At 39.2% G+C, this 17251-nt stretch overlaps 1 protein-coding gene across 1 annotated transcript in view; it reads left to right on the top strand.

Annotated features, from left to right (window-relative positions):
• Positions 1–17251, top strand: part of LOC129644109 (antigen WC1.1-like) — a 54671-nt gene that overhangs the window by 16611 nt on the left and 20809 nt on the right. The window contains exons 3-7 of the mRNA XM_055569525.1: positions 3113–3421; positions 3512–3829; positions 11559–11651; positions 11748–12062; positions 13124–13438. Of these exons, the coding sequence (XP_055425500.1) occupies positions 3113–3421; positions 3512–3829; positions 11559–11651; positions 11748–12062; positions 13124–13438 (1350 nt within the window). The remainder of the gene's footprint in view (positions 1–3112; positions 3422–3511; positions 3830–11558; positions 11652–11747; positions 12063–13123; positions 13439–17251) is intronic.

Raw genomic sequence — 17251 nt, 5'->3', positions numbered from 1 at the left:
AAAGTATTGGAGTTTCAGCTTCAGCATCAGTCCTTCCAATAAATATTCAAGACTGATTTCCTATAGGATGGACTGGTTGGATCTCCTTGTGGTCCAAGGGACTCTCAAGAGTCTTCTCCAGCACCACAGTTCAAAAGCATCAATTCTTCGATGCTCAGCTTTCTTTTTAGTCCAACTCTCACATCCATACATGACTATTGGATAAACCATAGCTTTGACTAGATGGAACTTTGTTAGCAAAGTAATGTTTCTGCTTTTTAATATGCTGTCTAGATTGGTCATAGCTTTTCTCCCAAGGAGCAAACATCTTTTAGTTTCATGGCTGCAGTCATCATCTGTAGTGATTTTGGATCCCCCCCAAAATAAGGTCTGTCACTGTTTCCATTGTTTTCCCATTTATTTGCCATGAAGTGATGGGAACGGATGCCATGATCTTAGTTTTCTCCAACTGGGAGCTCTCCAAATAATGGGTTGATTGCTTTCTATTTTCATCTTCTACCTTTTTAAAAAAATGTCAATTTCTTTTAAAATTATAAAATGTTTAATACATTAAACCTGCATGAAGGAAAATTAAAAAAATACTAATAACTGGAAAATCATTCTTTTAATAGATTGAAAGAATTGATATTGCTAAAATGTCTATACTGCTCAAATCTATAATATTTTTTTTTTACATAAAAATTTACATTTTACATTTACATTTACATTTTACATAAAAAATGTAATCTATAGACTTGATGCAATCCCTATCAAAATCTCAATAGCATTCTTTATATAAATAGAGAAAAGCCTCAAAATATGCATGTGTCATTTCATTTTCATGTATTTATGAATTTTTCCTGTTTTCTTTCATTCTTGATTTCTAGCTACCATTGTGGTCAGCAAAGAGACTTGGATGTGTGTTTTGATAATTTGATATTCTTAAATTTTCTGAGACTTGTTTGTGATCTAGAATGTCCTGGAGAATATTTCATGTGTGACTGAGAATAATGTGTATTTTTCTGTACATTGGGTAAAAATGTGCTCTATGGGTCAGTGTATTGGGTGAATGGGCACTATGTGTCTGGTAATGCCATTTAGCCTATAGTGTTGCTCAGTTCTGTTGTTTTCTTATCGATTTTCTGTCTGAATGGTCCATCCATTATAAACAGTGGGATATTTTTGTATTGCTTCTGTTTCTCCTTAAGATCTGTCAATGTTGGCTTTGTTTATTTACATTTTTTGATGTTGGGGGCATATATTGAATATATATGTAATTACATGGTTTATCGATTCTTATTGAACTGACTTATCATTATGTCTCCTCTGATGGTTTTGGCTTAACTTCTCTTTTGCCTGACTTTGCTTTCTTTTGATTACTGTTTGCATGGAATCTCTGTCTCTATCTCTTCACTTTCATCCTATATGTGTCATGAAATCTAGAGTATGTAGCTGGGTCTTGTTTTTTAATCTACTCAGGCAACTCACCATTTTTCAACTGGAAGGTTTAATATGTTTACATTTAAAGTCATTATTGAAAGGTCAGGACTTACTGTTATTACTTTGTTCATTGTTTTCTGTCTGTTTTGTAGTTCTCTTGTTCTTCTCTTCCGTTGCTTTCTTTGTGAAGTGATTTTTCATAGTGGTATACTCTGCCTCTTTTCTCCTTATCTTGTTATCCACTATACTTTTAAGGTTACCTGGGAACTTGCATCAAGCAATTGATAGCTATAATAGTCTATAACTGAAGTTAAGTACAATTAAGGTAACGAATTAAATTTACTAGCAAATTGAAACTCTATATTTTACTATCTCTGCAATACTTTATATCATTGATGTCAGATTTTATTTCTTTACATATTCTTTTTCCACCAGCAAATTTCTGTGGTTGTAGTTATTCTTGCTGTGTTTGACTTTTGATTTACAAAACATGGTTAAAATCACGTGCTGAAATTACAATATATTAGTATTCTGTACTTCTCTTCATATTTATCTTTACTAATGAGAGGCAAGACAACATTAGTGGTGATGAAACCCCTCAGTTTTTGCTTTTTAAAATTAAAAAAATCTCTCTTCATTTTTAAAGGACAGTTTGCTAGATGAAGAGTTGATTGTTGGCAGATTTTTTTCACTAAGTGCTTTGTATACGTTACCCTGCTCTCTCTGGTCAGAAAGGTTTCTGCTGAGAAATCTGCTTTATAACAGAAACTCCCTTATATGTAACAAGTCACTTTTCTTTTAATGCTTTCAAAATTATCTTTGTGTTTGAATTTTGATAATTTAATTATAGAAAGTCTTGCTTCTACCTACCTATGAACTTTTGGGCTTTATAAATCAAGTTGTCCTTTTTCTCTCTGAGCTTACTTAACAGAACAGACTCATCTTTTTCCCCATTTAGGTCATCTAAGAAATTCTTGGAATATTGTGTCATAAAAAATTATCAGAAAAATAAAATTTGTTACTTTAAAAGTGCATTAGTTATTATGTAAGTATTTCTTCTCTTGAGCCATTATCTGTCTACAGGTTGGCATGCACTAATGGATCCAGCCTATACAATTTTCTGAATGCCAAGCCACTTGAGGAGTGGCTCATGGGGGAAAAAATCTGATCAGACTAGTAGCAGAAAGTCTCAGAAAAGCTTTCTAACTTTGTCTAAAGGAGAGATCTCTACACTCTCATAGCCATTTTGCTCTGGTTTGGTTCTGCTCTTCATGTCTCTATACTCAACGTTTGAGTGCCACATATTACGCATTATTTTCTTGGGCTCTGTAGATCCCAGGCTCCTAAATGAGAAACTTCTCCAACCAAAATAAAATATATGTTCCTGGTATTCAGCCATTACAGATTATCTGTCTTGGTCCCTGTAGTTTCCTTGACCTTAGATAAGGAATTCACATTTCTAACCAACCTCAAAGTATACCTTGCTGGGATCCAGTCATTCCAAATTGACCCTGCTTCTGGGTTTCTCTTTAGAAACTTGATCATGAAAATGCAACTCTGACACTAGCTGTTAAATTCTCAGTTTGTGCTCAACTCCTGGAAAGTTTTCACACCATTGCCTGTGGCATAGTGTTTTCAATTTGCAAGCAAGGAAAATGAATGCTCACTGTATTTGTCATTATTTTTATCTTAGGATCTGTGCGTCTGTTTGGAGGGGATAGACCCTGCTCAGGGCGTGTAGAAGTACATTCTGGAAAAGCCTGGATCCCAGTGTCTGATGGGAATTTCACACTCCCCACTGCCCAGGTCATCTGTGCAGAGCTGGGATGCGGCAAGGCCGTGTCTGTCCTGAAACACATGCCCTTCAGAGAGTCTGATGGCCAGGTCTGGGCTGAGGAGTTCAGGTGTGAGGGGGAGGAGCCTGAGCTCCGGGTCTGCCCCAGAGTGCCCTGTCCAGGGGGCACGTGTCACCACAGTGGAGCTGCTCAGGTTGCCTGTTCAGGTGAGATGTGGATCAGGACTAACCTCCCTGCACTCTTGTTGGGGTAAGAAAATCATGAGATTTTGCTGAAATCCTGTCTTCTTCTACCAGCTTACTCGGAAGTCCGGCTCATGACAAATGGCTCCTCTCAGTGTGAGGGGCAGGTGGAGATGAACATTTCTGGACGATGGAGAGCGCTCTGTGCCTCCCACTGGAGTCTGGCCAATGCCAATGTTGTCTGTCGTCAGCTCGGCTGTGGAGTCGCCATCTCCACCCCTGGAGGACCACACTTGGTGGGCAGAGATGACCAGATCTCAACAGTCCGATTTCACTGTTTGGGGGCTGAGTCTTTCCTGTGGAGTTGCCCTGTGACTGCCCTGGGTGGTTCCGACTGTTCTCATGGCAACACGGCCTCTGTGATCTGCTCAGGTAAGAGAGATGGAAGGGCTATTGATACTCAGGAGGCTCTTGGAGTGATATGTCTCCAAGAGCAGAGAGGGAGGGAAAATTGACTTCAAAAGTTAGATATTTCATGATAAAATATGGGTTTTGTTATTATTCATTCATGTTTCAGATCAGGGCAAGAAGCATAAAGGAGAATACATATTTTAAGTAAACATAGCTATTTAAGTATAATCATAGTGAACAATGTATAAGCAAAAATGGTATACCTCAGTCAGGGATTTTCCCCCACTGAACCATGTGAGAATTTCTATACCCATCAGATTCCTTTACCTGATAACCTCAGTATGTATTTCTTAAGACATTCATTCAAATTCAGGAAATTTCAATTTCACACAACATTATTAACTATTTTGAAATACACCTGAACTTGAAATTGTTTTGTTTTGAAGTTATAGTAGAAAGGTTTAACTAAAAATTCAGTATTTTTAATAAATCAGAATTATTCAGATTTTCTATTCATCCTTGTGTTATTTCAAATGGAACTATTCAAAGAATTTCTCTACTCAGCTAATTGTGTAAAAGTTTTGGCAAAGAGGGAGTGATGTCAGCATCATGGTGGTTTGCTTCCTTCCTATTTGCTTCTCTTCTTAACAACTAATTAACCATACGTCCATGATTAAAAGTGCCTCTGTGAAAGTTGTTGGATCCCATAACTTATATCAAAGAACCAGGAAGATGGTCACTCACCTGGGCATCCAGTAATAGGCAGGTAGACATTGGTACAGACTGGAGCCAGCAGTAGTGAAGCTGTCCCAGCCCCCTGGGCCATGGTCAGGGAAAACATGGAGAAATGTGGTGAGTGCTCATTTGGTCAAATACTTATAGAAATTGTTAGAAGTCCAGGATTCCTGAAGGGAGATTTCATTACTCTGTTGGAGGCAAAAAAAAGTAAGTTTGAATTATTGGGGAGGATTAAAGGATTTTGCCAGTGCTGCTCCTTACCCCAAGGTGACACAGCATAAATTTGAACTAGCCAGTGGGCCCTCTCTTATGGGTGAAAAGGAAAGCAGTGAGCTAGTGCCCACTTGATATTGCTGGGGAAACCAATTTCTCTCCAGCAGCACCCAGAGTTCTGGGGCTGAACCTCCATGACTGAGGCGAGAGAGGAAAAATGAAAGATCATTAAGAAGGTCAAAAAGTGCAAAAGGGATGCAATTCCTGTGACTACACTCAGGGCTTCAGCAGGAAGCCCATCCATAAGCCTCTGGGAGAATGTCACCCGAAGATCTCTCTCCCTGGGCCTGTAGGTACTCCAAGTCCCTGAGGGTACTAAATCTTTAGTAAATCATCTTTACTGCCACCTTTCTGACAGCTGCTTTTATGTGTTTCCAAGTATGGAGATGAAAGCAAACTCGAGTAAATGGAGTGATCTCCAAAAACAGACTAGGGTCTGTGGGCAGGGAGGTAACCACAGGCTTCAGCTGTAGTACACCATTCTGCAAAACAGAAGAGAGGTTTTCAGCAACCTGCTGAGTTTTAAGGACCAAAGAAGACATAAAAACTTAAGGTATTTTCTATAAGAGGAAGCAAGAAATGTAGAGCAAGAAATGTAGAGTGGCTCTATACAAGGTCAGAGAACAGTATATACCACCTGAAGGTAATCAGTAAAGATTTAATGTGGTGTCTGCTACATCTAAAGCAAAAGCAGCAATGCAAAATTTCAAGAAACTTGAAGAATTAAAGAAAGTAGTCATCACCAAAGAGTAACAGTACCTTTTCAAAACTGACAAAGACACATGTCAATGACATGGATCTTTGTAATCTAGCTTATAAAGAACCCAACACAGCTGTTTTGAGGAAACTGAATGAACTGTAAGAAAAGACAGAAAGGCAATTCAATGAAATCAGGGAAACAATAGATGAAAAAATGAGAAGTTTAACAAAGAGAAGTCCTAAAAAGAACCAAACAGAAATTCTGGTGCTGAAGAGTTTAATAAATGAAATGGGGAAAATTGCAACTGAGAGCATCTACAACAGAGTAGATCAAATTAAAGATAGAATCAGTGGTTAAAAATGAGTAAAAAAGGAAGAATATATCCTATGTGATTTATGCATCTACACTAACATAAAAATATCTAGGAGAAGAGAGGGAGAGGGTGGGAAAAGGTGTATTTAAATGAATAATTTCTAACTTGGGGAGGGGCTTGAAAATTCAAGCTGATAAAACTAATAGGTCACCTTATAACCCTAATGTAAAAGACCTTTTCTCAGAAACATTATAGTTAAACTGTAAAAAATCAATAAAAGTAGGAGAAAAAATATTGAATAAAGTGGAATAACTAAATGATTATTTAGTGTGCTGTTTAAAATTTGAAACTGCTGGTCAGATGCAGGACCAGCATTTTCACATTGCTTAGGGTTGCAGATTGATGACTTACATATAGTTCATCCATGTGGACAGACTGTCTTCACTAGTGACCAGTGAAGCATAAATATAAGTGGTACTTCTTTATACTAGAAAAATATAGGGGAAAATCCCATTTATTATAGTATGAAAACTATTAAATATGTAGGAAGAAACTTAAAATATCTAAAGGGCTTGCATTGAAAGTCACAGAGCATCTAAAAAAATAAAGACATATACTATGTTCATGGATTAGAAAACTTAATAGGCTGTCAACTCTCTTCCCTTAACATACAAACTAAATCTAATCCTAATAAAAAGCCAAGCAATATTTTTGTAGAAATTTACAAGCAAATTCTAAACATTTATTTAAATGTGAAAGAAGTGGAATGGACAAAACAATTTTGAAAAAGAAGGCCCCAAGAGAAGTAAGCTAACTTCAAGTTTCCTACTACATATCCACAGCAACATGGCCATTGAATAAGAATAGCTAAACAGATCAACAGAGCACAATAAAGTTTAGTAACAGACCCAAACCCATGTATGTGTTGAAATTCTACAAAAGCATAGAGATATTTCAAAGGGGAAAACACATTCTCTTCAAAAAATGATCTGCTAATTGAATATCTGCATGGGGGGCAAAATAAACTGTTATCCTTATTTCACATCATAAGCGCCATTACCCCATCCTCACCCTGAAGGAAAACCCCAGTTCATCAGGGTAGCTCAAATAAATGGTTATTCCCATATAAAATTTAATTATAAAACTGGTAGAAGAAAATGTAAGAAAAATTATTGATTGGTGGACTGGGCAAACATTTCCTAAGATATGTCTTATCTAACTTAGGAAATGTTTGCCCAGTCCACAATCATAATAATTTTTCTTACATTTTCTTCTACCAGTTTTATAATTAAATTTTATATGGGAATAACCATTTATTTGAGCTACCCCAATGGACTGGCCCCACCTCAGCAACCATGACCTGAAACCTCAGTGTGAATTTGGGGGATTTTTCAGTGGATTCCCCCTTGCCCAGTGGCCACCAGCCCCGGCCAGTTTTCTGCCAATTTGATTATTTTTAAAAAAGGAAAAAAAAAAAAATAGAAAGTCAGGGGTGGTGGGGATAAAGCAGGGAAAATTAAAGTCCTGGAAACCTCAGGAAGTGCTGTCCATTAATATCTGTGAGTTCTGAGGATGCTGGTGATGAGGACAGCCAGGGAGGGCCCTGTGTTCCTCCAAAAGGAGCCTTTTCCTCTCCCAGGAGGGGCGACTGCCTCCCTGAAGACACAGGGCACTAACAGAAGAAACTGGTGCCAACCTGTTTTTGTTGTTGTCTGTGATACTCACAAATACAAGGATAAAAATTAAGGAGCACTTAGGTTCCAGTGGCTGTTGGGGGGTTCCAATATTAAAAAACCTGTTTTCATCTCAAAAAAAATAATGAGATGTGATTTTCATTAAAATTAATACTTTTTTCTTTTTGGAAAAAAAATAAGAAAATGAAAAGGCATTCAACTGATAGGGGGAAATTAATTGCAATACATATATCTAATAAAGGATTTGTAACAAGAATAAGTGAAAAATTTATAACAGAAAAATAAGAAAAGAACTATCCAGTTTAAGCATGGGCAAAATATTAAGAAAGACACTTTCCCAAAGATGATATACAAATGGCCAATAAGTAAATGAAAAGATACCAAATATCATTAGTTATTAAAGAAATTCAAATTAAAATATGAGATATAAATTCACAAATTAGACTGGCTACAATTAAGGAGACTGACAATTCCAAGTTTGGGGAAGGTTATTGATCCACAAGAACCTTTATACATTGCTGATGATAACATAATAGAAAACAATTCTTAGCAACTCTATGTCACCCAAAATTTCTGTTACCCAAGAGGGATGAAAAGATATCCACAAAAAATTTAGGCAGAAAAATCAGACATGTTTATTTAAAAGAGTAAAAAAGTATAAGCCACTCTAATTTTCTTTAATGAAAGAAAGGAAAACTTTCTTTGGCATATTCATACAATGTAAGACTTTAACAATAGAAAGAAAAAGCTACTCATAAATCCAACTACACAGAAAATCTCAAAGTATGCTAAGTGAAAGAAACCATCTAAAAGGGATTACATACTCTGTGATTTTATTAAATTCTTAAAAAACACAACTAATCTATTTATGATAAAAGACAGATCAGTATTTGCCTGGTTCTGGCAGGCAAGAGCCCCTGGTTGTGGGGCTTTTATTGGTTGCAAGAGGCATATAGGAACTTTGTGAATAATGCTATATATTCTGAATTTTAACTGTGGTAACGGTTATGCTGGCACATGCAACTGTCAAAACTTACGAAAACATACTCAAAATATGTGTATTTTAATGCATGAAAATTATACCTCACTACAGAAGGTTTTTGGAGACGGAAATGGCAACCCACTCCAGTATTCTTGCCTGGGAAATCCCATGGATAGAGGAGACTGATGAGCTACAGCCCTGGAGGCTGTAAAAGAGTCAGACATGACTTAGCTACTAAACAAACAACGGAAGATTTTACTATTTGTCTTTTGTTTTTAGCTTAAGTCTACTTTAATAAAAAAACATATTTTTAATTATTTTACCCTTTGAAAATTTTTTGGATCTCACTTTTTGTATAATATATGATCAGCCTTGGAAAATGACCTGTAAGTGCTTGGAATAAGGTGTATTCTCTAGTTTTGAGAGGTATGTTTGTTAAATCACCCCACTCAAATGTTCTAAATATTTAGTGACTGGCTTTGCTTGTTTTGGTCTATAGTTACTGAGACTGAAGAAAGGTGTTTCTGGTTACTGTTGCCTGGTAACAAAGTACTTCAAAATCTAGTCACTTATGGCAACCATTTTATTTTGCATAAATATCACCATATATTTTTCCTTCAGCCCCAATTGTATTTCTTCACTTCCTTTCAATCCTCATTGACAGCATTGCCCAAGCCCATCAGGCTTCTGCTAATAACCTCCTCCACTCCTTCTAGCTTCTGCCTGTTACTTTGTTCTAAAAGCAATGTCACATGTTTTAGGTGGTATCCCAAATTTGGGCCATTATGGATAAAGATGCTATGCATATGCATATACAAATTTATATGATTTGTATAGTGGCCTCATTTGTATGTGGCCATTTGTATTTGTATGTGGCCTCATTCCTTGGTATATATGCATATACAAATTTGCATATACAAATATATGCATATAAAATGCATATACTTTTCTTCTGAAAACAAATACTTCATTTGTCTTCAGTAAATAGTTAGTAGTATGGTAATTATAAGTGTTTGGTTACTATGGCTGCATAACCAAATTTCCCACAAAACTTAGCATCTTAAAACCCCTTTTTACTTTTGCTCATGATTTCCTGGAGTTTGGGAAGGAATTTGGAAAGTGTTCTGATTTGTATTGTCTTGGAGTCTTATCAGGTTGCAGCCCAGTATCAGCTGGGGCTGACATCATCTGAGGACACAACTGGGCTGGGGATCCAGGATGGTTCATGAGGACAAGCCTGGCAACTGGAAGGTCAGCTGGGTTGAACTGAGTGACCAGAGACCTGCATATGACAGTCTCCGCAGGACAAGAGTCTCAACAGGACAGACTTACCCTAAAGCAAAAGTCCTCAGTGATTTCATAGGAGGTTGCAAAAGTTTTCAGACCTAGTGCTGAGAGTCAAGCAAATTTACGTTCAGTTCCGTTCAGTTCAGTCGCTCAGTCATGTCTGACTCTTTGCGACCTCATGAATCACAGCACGCCAGGCCTCCCTGTCCATCACCAACACCTGGAGTTCACTCAGACTCATGTCCATCGAGTCAGTGATGCCATCCAGCCATCTCATCCTCTGTCGTCCCCTTCTCATCCTGCCCCCAATCCTTCCCAGCATCAGAGTCTTTTCCAATGAGTCAACTCCTCACATGAGGTGGCCAAAGTACTGGAGTTTCAGCTTTAGCATTATTCCTTCCAAAGAAATCCCAGGGCTGATCTCCTTCAGAATGGACTGGTTGGGTCTCCTTGCAGTCCAAGGGACTCTCAAGAGTTTTCTCCAACACCACAGTTCAAAAGTATCAATTCTTTGGCACTCAGCTTTCTTCACAGTCCAACTCCACATCCATACATGACCACTGGAAAAACCATAGCCTTGACTAGATGGACCTTTGTTGGCAAAGTAATGTCTCTGCTTTTCAATATGCTGTCTAGGTTGGTCATAACTTTCCTTCCAAGGAGTAAGCGTCTTTTAATTTCATGGCTGAAATCACCATCTGCAGTGATTTTGGAGCCCCCCAAAATAAAGTCTGACACTGTTTCCAGTATTTCCCCATCTATTTCCCATGAAGTGATGGGACCGGATGCCATGATATTTGTTTTCTGAATGTTGAGCTTTAAGCCAACTTTTTCACTCTCGTCTTTCACTTTCATCAAGAGGCTTTTTAGTTCCTTTTCACTCTCTGCCATAAGGGTGGTGTCATCTGCATATCTGAGGTTATTGATATTTCTCCCAGCAATCTTGATTTCAACTTGTGCTTCTTCCAGCCCAGCGTTTCTTGTGATGTACTCTGAATACAAGTTAAATAAGCAGGGTGACAATATACAACCTTGACGTACTCCTTTTCCTATTTGGAACCCGTCTGTTGTTCCATGTCCAGTTCTAACTGTTGCTTCCTGACCTGCATATTGGTTTCTCAAGAGGCAGGTCAGGTGGTCTGGTATTCCCATCTCTTTCAGAATTTTCCACAGTTTATTGTGATCCACACAGTCAAAGGCTTTGGCATAGTCAATAAAACAGAAATAGATGTTTTTTTGGAACTCTCTTGCTTTTTCGATGACCCAGAGGATGTTGGCAATTTGATCTGTGGTTCCTCTGCCTTTTCTAAAAGCAGCTTGAACATCAGGAACTTCACGGTTCACGTATTGCTGAAGCCTAGCTTGGAGAACTCCTTTCTATTACTACAGAGTCAGACACGACTGAAGCGACTTAGCAGCAGCAGCATTACTTACTAGAAATTCACGAAGGTCAGCAGAACTTTAAGGGAAGGAGGCACAGACCTCACTTCTCAGTGACATGTAACAGCAAAGATTATGTGCTGCTGTTCAGTCGCTCTGCTGCTGCTGCTGCTAAGTCGCTTCAGTCGTGTCTGACTCTGTGTGAACCCATAGACGGCAGCCCACCAGGCTCCCCCGTCCCTGGGATTCTCCAGGCAAGAACACTCAGTCGTGTCTAATTCTTTTCGATCCCCTGGAGTGCAGCACGCCAGGCTTCTCTATCCTTCACTATCTCCCGGAGTTTGCTTTAACTCATGTCCCTTTGATCATTGCTATTTCTGCAGGAAACCAGACCCAGGTGCTACCCCAGTGCAGCGACTCCCTCTCTGAACCAACAGGCTCTGCAGCCTCAGAGAACAGCGCCCCCTACTGCTCAGGTGAGGGTCCTACACGACAGAAGGCGCTTGTCTGCCGCCCGCCACCCTGTCCACCCGCCGGGTCACCACCCCATTGTCCCATTTCTCTCTCCTCAGACAGCAGACAGCTCCGCCTGGTAGACGGGGGCGGTCACTGTGCCGGGAGAGTGGAGATCCTTGACCAGGGCTCCTGGGGCACCATCTGTGATGATGGCTGGGACCTGGATGATGCTCACGTGGTGTGCAGGCAGCTGGGCTGTGGAGAAGCCCTCAATGCCACGAGGTCTGCTCACTTCGGGGCAGGATCAGGACCCATCTGGCTGGATGACCTGAACTGCAGAGGAAAGGAGTCCCATGTGTGGAGGTGCCCTTCCCGGGGCTGGGGGCAGCACGACTGCAGACACAAGCAGGATGCGGGGGTCATCTGCTCAGGTCTGGGCTGCACACTGTCCACAGTTTGGGGGAGGGGTGGGGCACTGGAAGATGGGGGTCTGAGCCCTGAGAGAGAGATGCGGAAAGGACCAGAGAAGAAGGCTTCCTCCCATGGAGCCTGTGTTTCCAGCAGACGTGAGGACTAAGTGCTTTCACTTCCTTCTGCAGCAGCTGAGAGTCTGGTCCTTTGTTCTCAGCAATGTTTCCTGGTAGAGCCATTTCTTACAGTTTCCACATGAAAGCAGGGCTCTCCTTCAGTTCCCTGTGGTAGTACAGTCTGGTGATCCTGTTGACGTTGGAATGAAAGCACAGATTTACTCTGTTCAGTTCTGTACACTAGGAGTCTGACAAGGGATCTGACCAGACCAACACCCCAGTGTCCACAGGGCTGCGTTCTTCCTGGAGGCCCTGGGGAGAACTCCTTTGCCAGTCTTTTCTGCTTCCTATGTGGCCTCATTCCTTGGATTGGAGCCCATCTTCTTCTTCAGACAACATTCCCTCCCCTGGCCATTCTTCAGTGTCTCATCTTCCTCTAACCACACCCAGGAAGAGTATTCCAATTTTAGGGATAATTAGATTGGGTTTATATGGTTAATTCATAATGTTGCAGGTTAGTTTCACCATCCCAAGCTCTTAAGTTTCTTGTCTTAATAATGTCTGTAAAATCCCTTTTGAAATATAAGGCAACATTCACAGGATTGAAAGACTGGAACATAGACATTTGTGGGTTCACTGTTCTGCCTGTTTCTCCACTACCCACATCCTTTTCACATGGTCTTTTACAGGTGTTATCAGGAAACAAGGCTCAGGGCCCTTCCCTGCAGGTGCCTATGTTGGTCTTTCTTTCTGTTCGTATTCACTACATCATTGTGGTAGAAATAGAAAGACAGACATTAATGGACAAAGTCAAGTAAAAGGGAGACAGATTTCAGTCTTGTCACCTAGTGGGTATCTCCTCAGCTGGGTCAGGGGTGAGTGTTCACGATTTCTGGGAAAGAGCAAACCCCAGAGCACTGAGAGGAATGCTCACTGTGTCCTGTCTCCTCCCCTTTCAATCTTAGAGTTCCTGGCCCTCAGGATGGTGAGCGAGGACCAGCAGTGTGCTGGGTGGCTGGAAGTTTTCTACAATGGGACCTGGGGCAGTGTCTGCCGCAGCCCCATGGAAGACATCACTGTGTCCGTGATCTGCAGACAGCTTGGCTGTGGGGAGAGTGGAACCCTCAACTCTTCTGTTGGTCTCAGGGAAGGTTCTAGACCCCAGTGGGTGGATGGAATCCGGTGTCAGAAAACTGACACCTCTCTCTGGCAGTGTCCTTCTGACCCTTGGAATTACACTTCCTGCTCTCCCAAGGAGGAAGCCTATATCTCATGTGCAGGTGACTTGATGTATGTTTCTGTGTGTCTTTCCCAATCCTGTAGGATGTCAGTAGTGAGATTTTATATTTTAAAATGTCTAAGTGATGAGTTTAAGTTGGGTCCACAAAATGATGTTAGGATGGAGCTAATTTAATCCACATTTCAACCTTGTTATTTAGACTTTTAATTTGGCTATAATTCACATAATACTGTATTAGTTTCAGGTGTTAAATGTAAAGCTTATATATTTCTGTATGTTGGTAAATGATCACCACAGTAAGTCTAGTAATATCCATCACCATGTATCATTACAATTTTTTGATTGTGAGGAGAATTTTTCTTACCAACTTTCAAGTATATAATACAGATTCATTGTAGTCACCATGCTGGACATTACATCTTCATGGAATTCACTTTAGAACGGCAAGTTTGTACCTTTTGACTACCTCCACTTGTTTTGCCCACATCAATCCACCTTTTGCCACCACCGAACTGTTCTCTGCATCTCTGAACCCCCTCTTTTTTTGGTATTTGATTTAATATTCCACATATAAATTAGATGATATGGTATTTATTTCACTTAGCATAATGCCCTCAAGGTTCATCCATGTTGCTACACATGGCAGGATTTTCTTCTTTTTGTTGGCTGGACATACGTACATATCACCATTTATCCATCAGAGAAGACTTACGTTGTTTGGCTATTGTAAATAATGCTGCAATGAACATTTGGTTGCACAGTTTTTTCAAGTTGGTATTTTGTTTCCTTCAGATAAATACCCAGAAGTGAAATTGATGAGCCATATGACGGTTTTATTTTTAATTTTTGGAGAACCTCAATACTGTTCTCCATAGGGGTTGCATCAACTCACATTCCCCCCTCCCCGCCCCGCCCAGCTGGGCATAAGGTTTGCCTTCTCTCCGCGTTTTCACCAGCTCCTGTTATTTCTTGTCTTTTGGATAAAAGCCATTCTAACAGATGTGAGATGTTACCCCATTATAGTTTGATTTGCATTTTTCTGATGACATAACCTTGTGCGCCTTTTCATGTACCTGTTGGCCCTCTTTATGTCTTCTTTGAAAAAAAAAATGTCTATTCAGGTCTTCTGCCCGTTTTTTAATGATTGTTTGTTGGTTTGCTTTTGCTATTGAGATGTATGAATTCGTTAAGTATTTTGGATATTAACCCTTGTCAGAAATGTAATTTGCAAATATTTTCTCCAACTCCATAAATTACCTTTTAATTTTGTTGACCTTTTTCCTTTGTTGTGCAGAAGTTTTTTAGTTTTCTGTAGTTTCAATGCTTATTTTTGCTCTTGTTGCTTTTGCTTTTGGCATCAAACCCAAAATATCCTCATGATGATTGATGTCAGGACCTTTTCATCCTAATTTTTATTCTAGGATTTTTAAAATAATTTTTAAAATTTATTTATTTTTGGCTGTGCTGGGTCTTTGTTGCTGCATGGGCTTTTCTCTAATTGCAGTGAGCAGGGGCTACTCTTCATTGCATTGCACAGTCTTCTTATTGCAGGGGCTTGTTTTGTTGAGGAGAACAGGCTGGAGGGCACCGAGCTTCAGTAGTTGTGGCACGTGGGCTCGACAGTTGCCATTCCTGGGCTCTAAAGCACAGGCTCAACAGTTCTGGCGAATGGGCTGAGTTGCTCCGTGGCATCTGGGATCTTCCTGGATCAAGGATCACACTTGAATCTCTTGCATTGGTGGGTGGATTCTTTACCACAGCCACAAGGGAAGCCCCTCTTCTAGGATTTTTATGGCTTCAGGACTTATGATCAAGTCTTTAATCCATTTTGAGTTAATTTTTGTGAATGGTGTAAGAGTTTTTCAGTTTCATTCTTTTGCATGTAACCATCCAGCTTTCACAACACCATTTTTGAAGAGACAGTCCTTTCCTGATGCTATAATCTCTACTTTTTTGTCATAAATTAATTGACCACATATATTTGGGTTTATTTCTGGGATCTCTATTCTTCTCCAGTGATTTTTGTGTCCATTTTTATCGCAATACCATACTGCTGATTAATACAGCTTTGTAATATAGTTTGAAATCAAGAAGCACGATCCTTCTGTCATTCTTTCTCAAGATTTCTTTGGCTATTCACTCTCTTTTGTGGTTCCACACAAATTTCAGAACTCTTTGTTCCATATTTGTGAAAATTTTCATTGAAAAATTTGGATAAGGATTGTAGTGAATCTGTAGGTTGCTTTATGTAGTGTGATCATTTTAACAATATTAGGTCTTCCAATCCATGAGCACAGAATATCTTTCAATTTATTTGTGCCTTCTTTAATATCTTTCACAATGTCTTAAAGTTTTCAATAGTGTCTCAGTTTTGACTCTTCCTTTCAGATTTGGGTGTTCTTATTTCCTTTTCCTTGCTTGATGATTCTGACTAGAACTACCAAAACTATGTTGAATAAAAGTGATGAGAGTAGGCATTTTTGCCTTGTGTTTGATCTCAGAAGAAAAGCTTTCAGCTTTTTACAGTTGAGTAGGATGTTTGCTGAGGGTTTGTCATGATATTTATTTTGTTGAGGTATAATCCCTTTATATCTACTTTGTAAAGATCTTTTGTATCATAAACGGCTGTTGAACTTTGTCACATATCTGTTCTTCATCTGTTGAAAGGGTATGATTTTTGCCTTTATCTTATTTGGTGTATCACATTGATTAACTTGTGAATATTGAACCATCCTTGAATCCTTGGAACAAATCTCTGTTGATCTTGGTGTTGTTATTATTGTTGTTGGTTAGTCACTAAGTTATGCCTGATACTTTGTGGTCCAATGGACTATAGCTCTCTAGGCTCCTCTGTCTTAGATTTCCCAGGCAAGAATACTGGAGTGGGTTGTCCAGTATTCTCTTCATGCATTGTTGAATTTGGTTTTCTAATATTTTGTTGAAGATTTTGCATCTATATTTATTTGGGATATTAGCCAGTATTTTCTTTTCTTGTGGTGTCCTTGTCTGGTTTTGGTATCAGGATAATCTCAGCCTCATAAAATGGCTTTGGAAGTGTTCCTTTCATCCTTTTTGGAGGAGTTTGAGAAGGCTCCACCGCTTCATACCATTACACTGGAAATTGGAATTAAAAAAAATGTTGGTGGGGTGACAAATAGTCAAACCGTAGCACCTTACTTCCTTCAACATTTCTCTCTCTCTTATCCCCCACCTTCCACACACACCCCATTCAGGTGTTGGGCATTGCCTGAAATCTACAAATGAGAGAATAAGATAGATTAAAGTAAATGAGATAGATATTTCAAAAGCAGAGATTTGTCCCTTTCCTTGCCTCTGTTTCTTAATTTCTTTGTCTTTTCATTCAAAGGCCAAAGTAGTGTTAAACTATTGGACTTTTATTTATTATACTTTTTTGACAATAAAGCACCATAAAATGGGTTGTGGTGATGTCTCTGACCCTGAAAGTGAGCAATCACACACAGAGGCCCTGCCATCATTTTTTCAGAGGTTCTCTGCTTGAAGTGGGTAGAAAGTTTGGTAGGATGATGTGGAGAGAGTACACAAGTTCTCATATTTTATGACAAGAACCATTTACACTTCCATTTTCTTGTGTTTTTTGAACTTATGTGTATTTCTTTCACTTACAATTCTTTTGTATCTTTTTTTGGTTAATTTTGCTTCCTTTAAATACAAATCTTTCTTAGAAAATTTATTTGCGTCTACTGCACACATTTCTGCCTTACTAGGTAGCTATTTGTGTTTTTTTTTCTGACTTTTTCTATATATTCCCTTTTTAAAGAGTTTTCTCTCTTTACAGCAATCTTTGCTTGACCAATGTCATACTGAATAACAC

Source organism: Bubalus kerabau, chromosome 1 (assembly GCF_029407905.1).
Source record: "Bubalus kerabau isolate K-KA32 ecotype Philippines breed swamp buffalo chromosome 1, PCC_UOA_SB_1v2, whole genome shotgun sequence".
Classification (NCBI taxonomy): Eukaryota; Metazoa; Chordata; class Mammalia; order Artiodactyla; family Bovidae; genus Bubalus; species Bubalus kerabau.
This window is presented reverse-complemented; position numbering and strand designations above follow the sequence as displayed.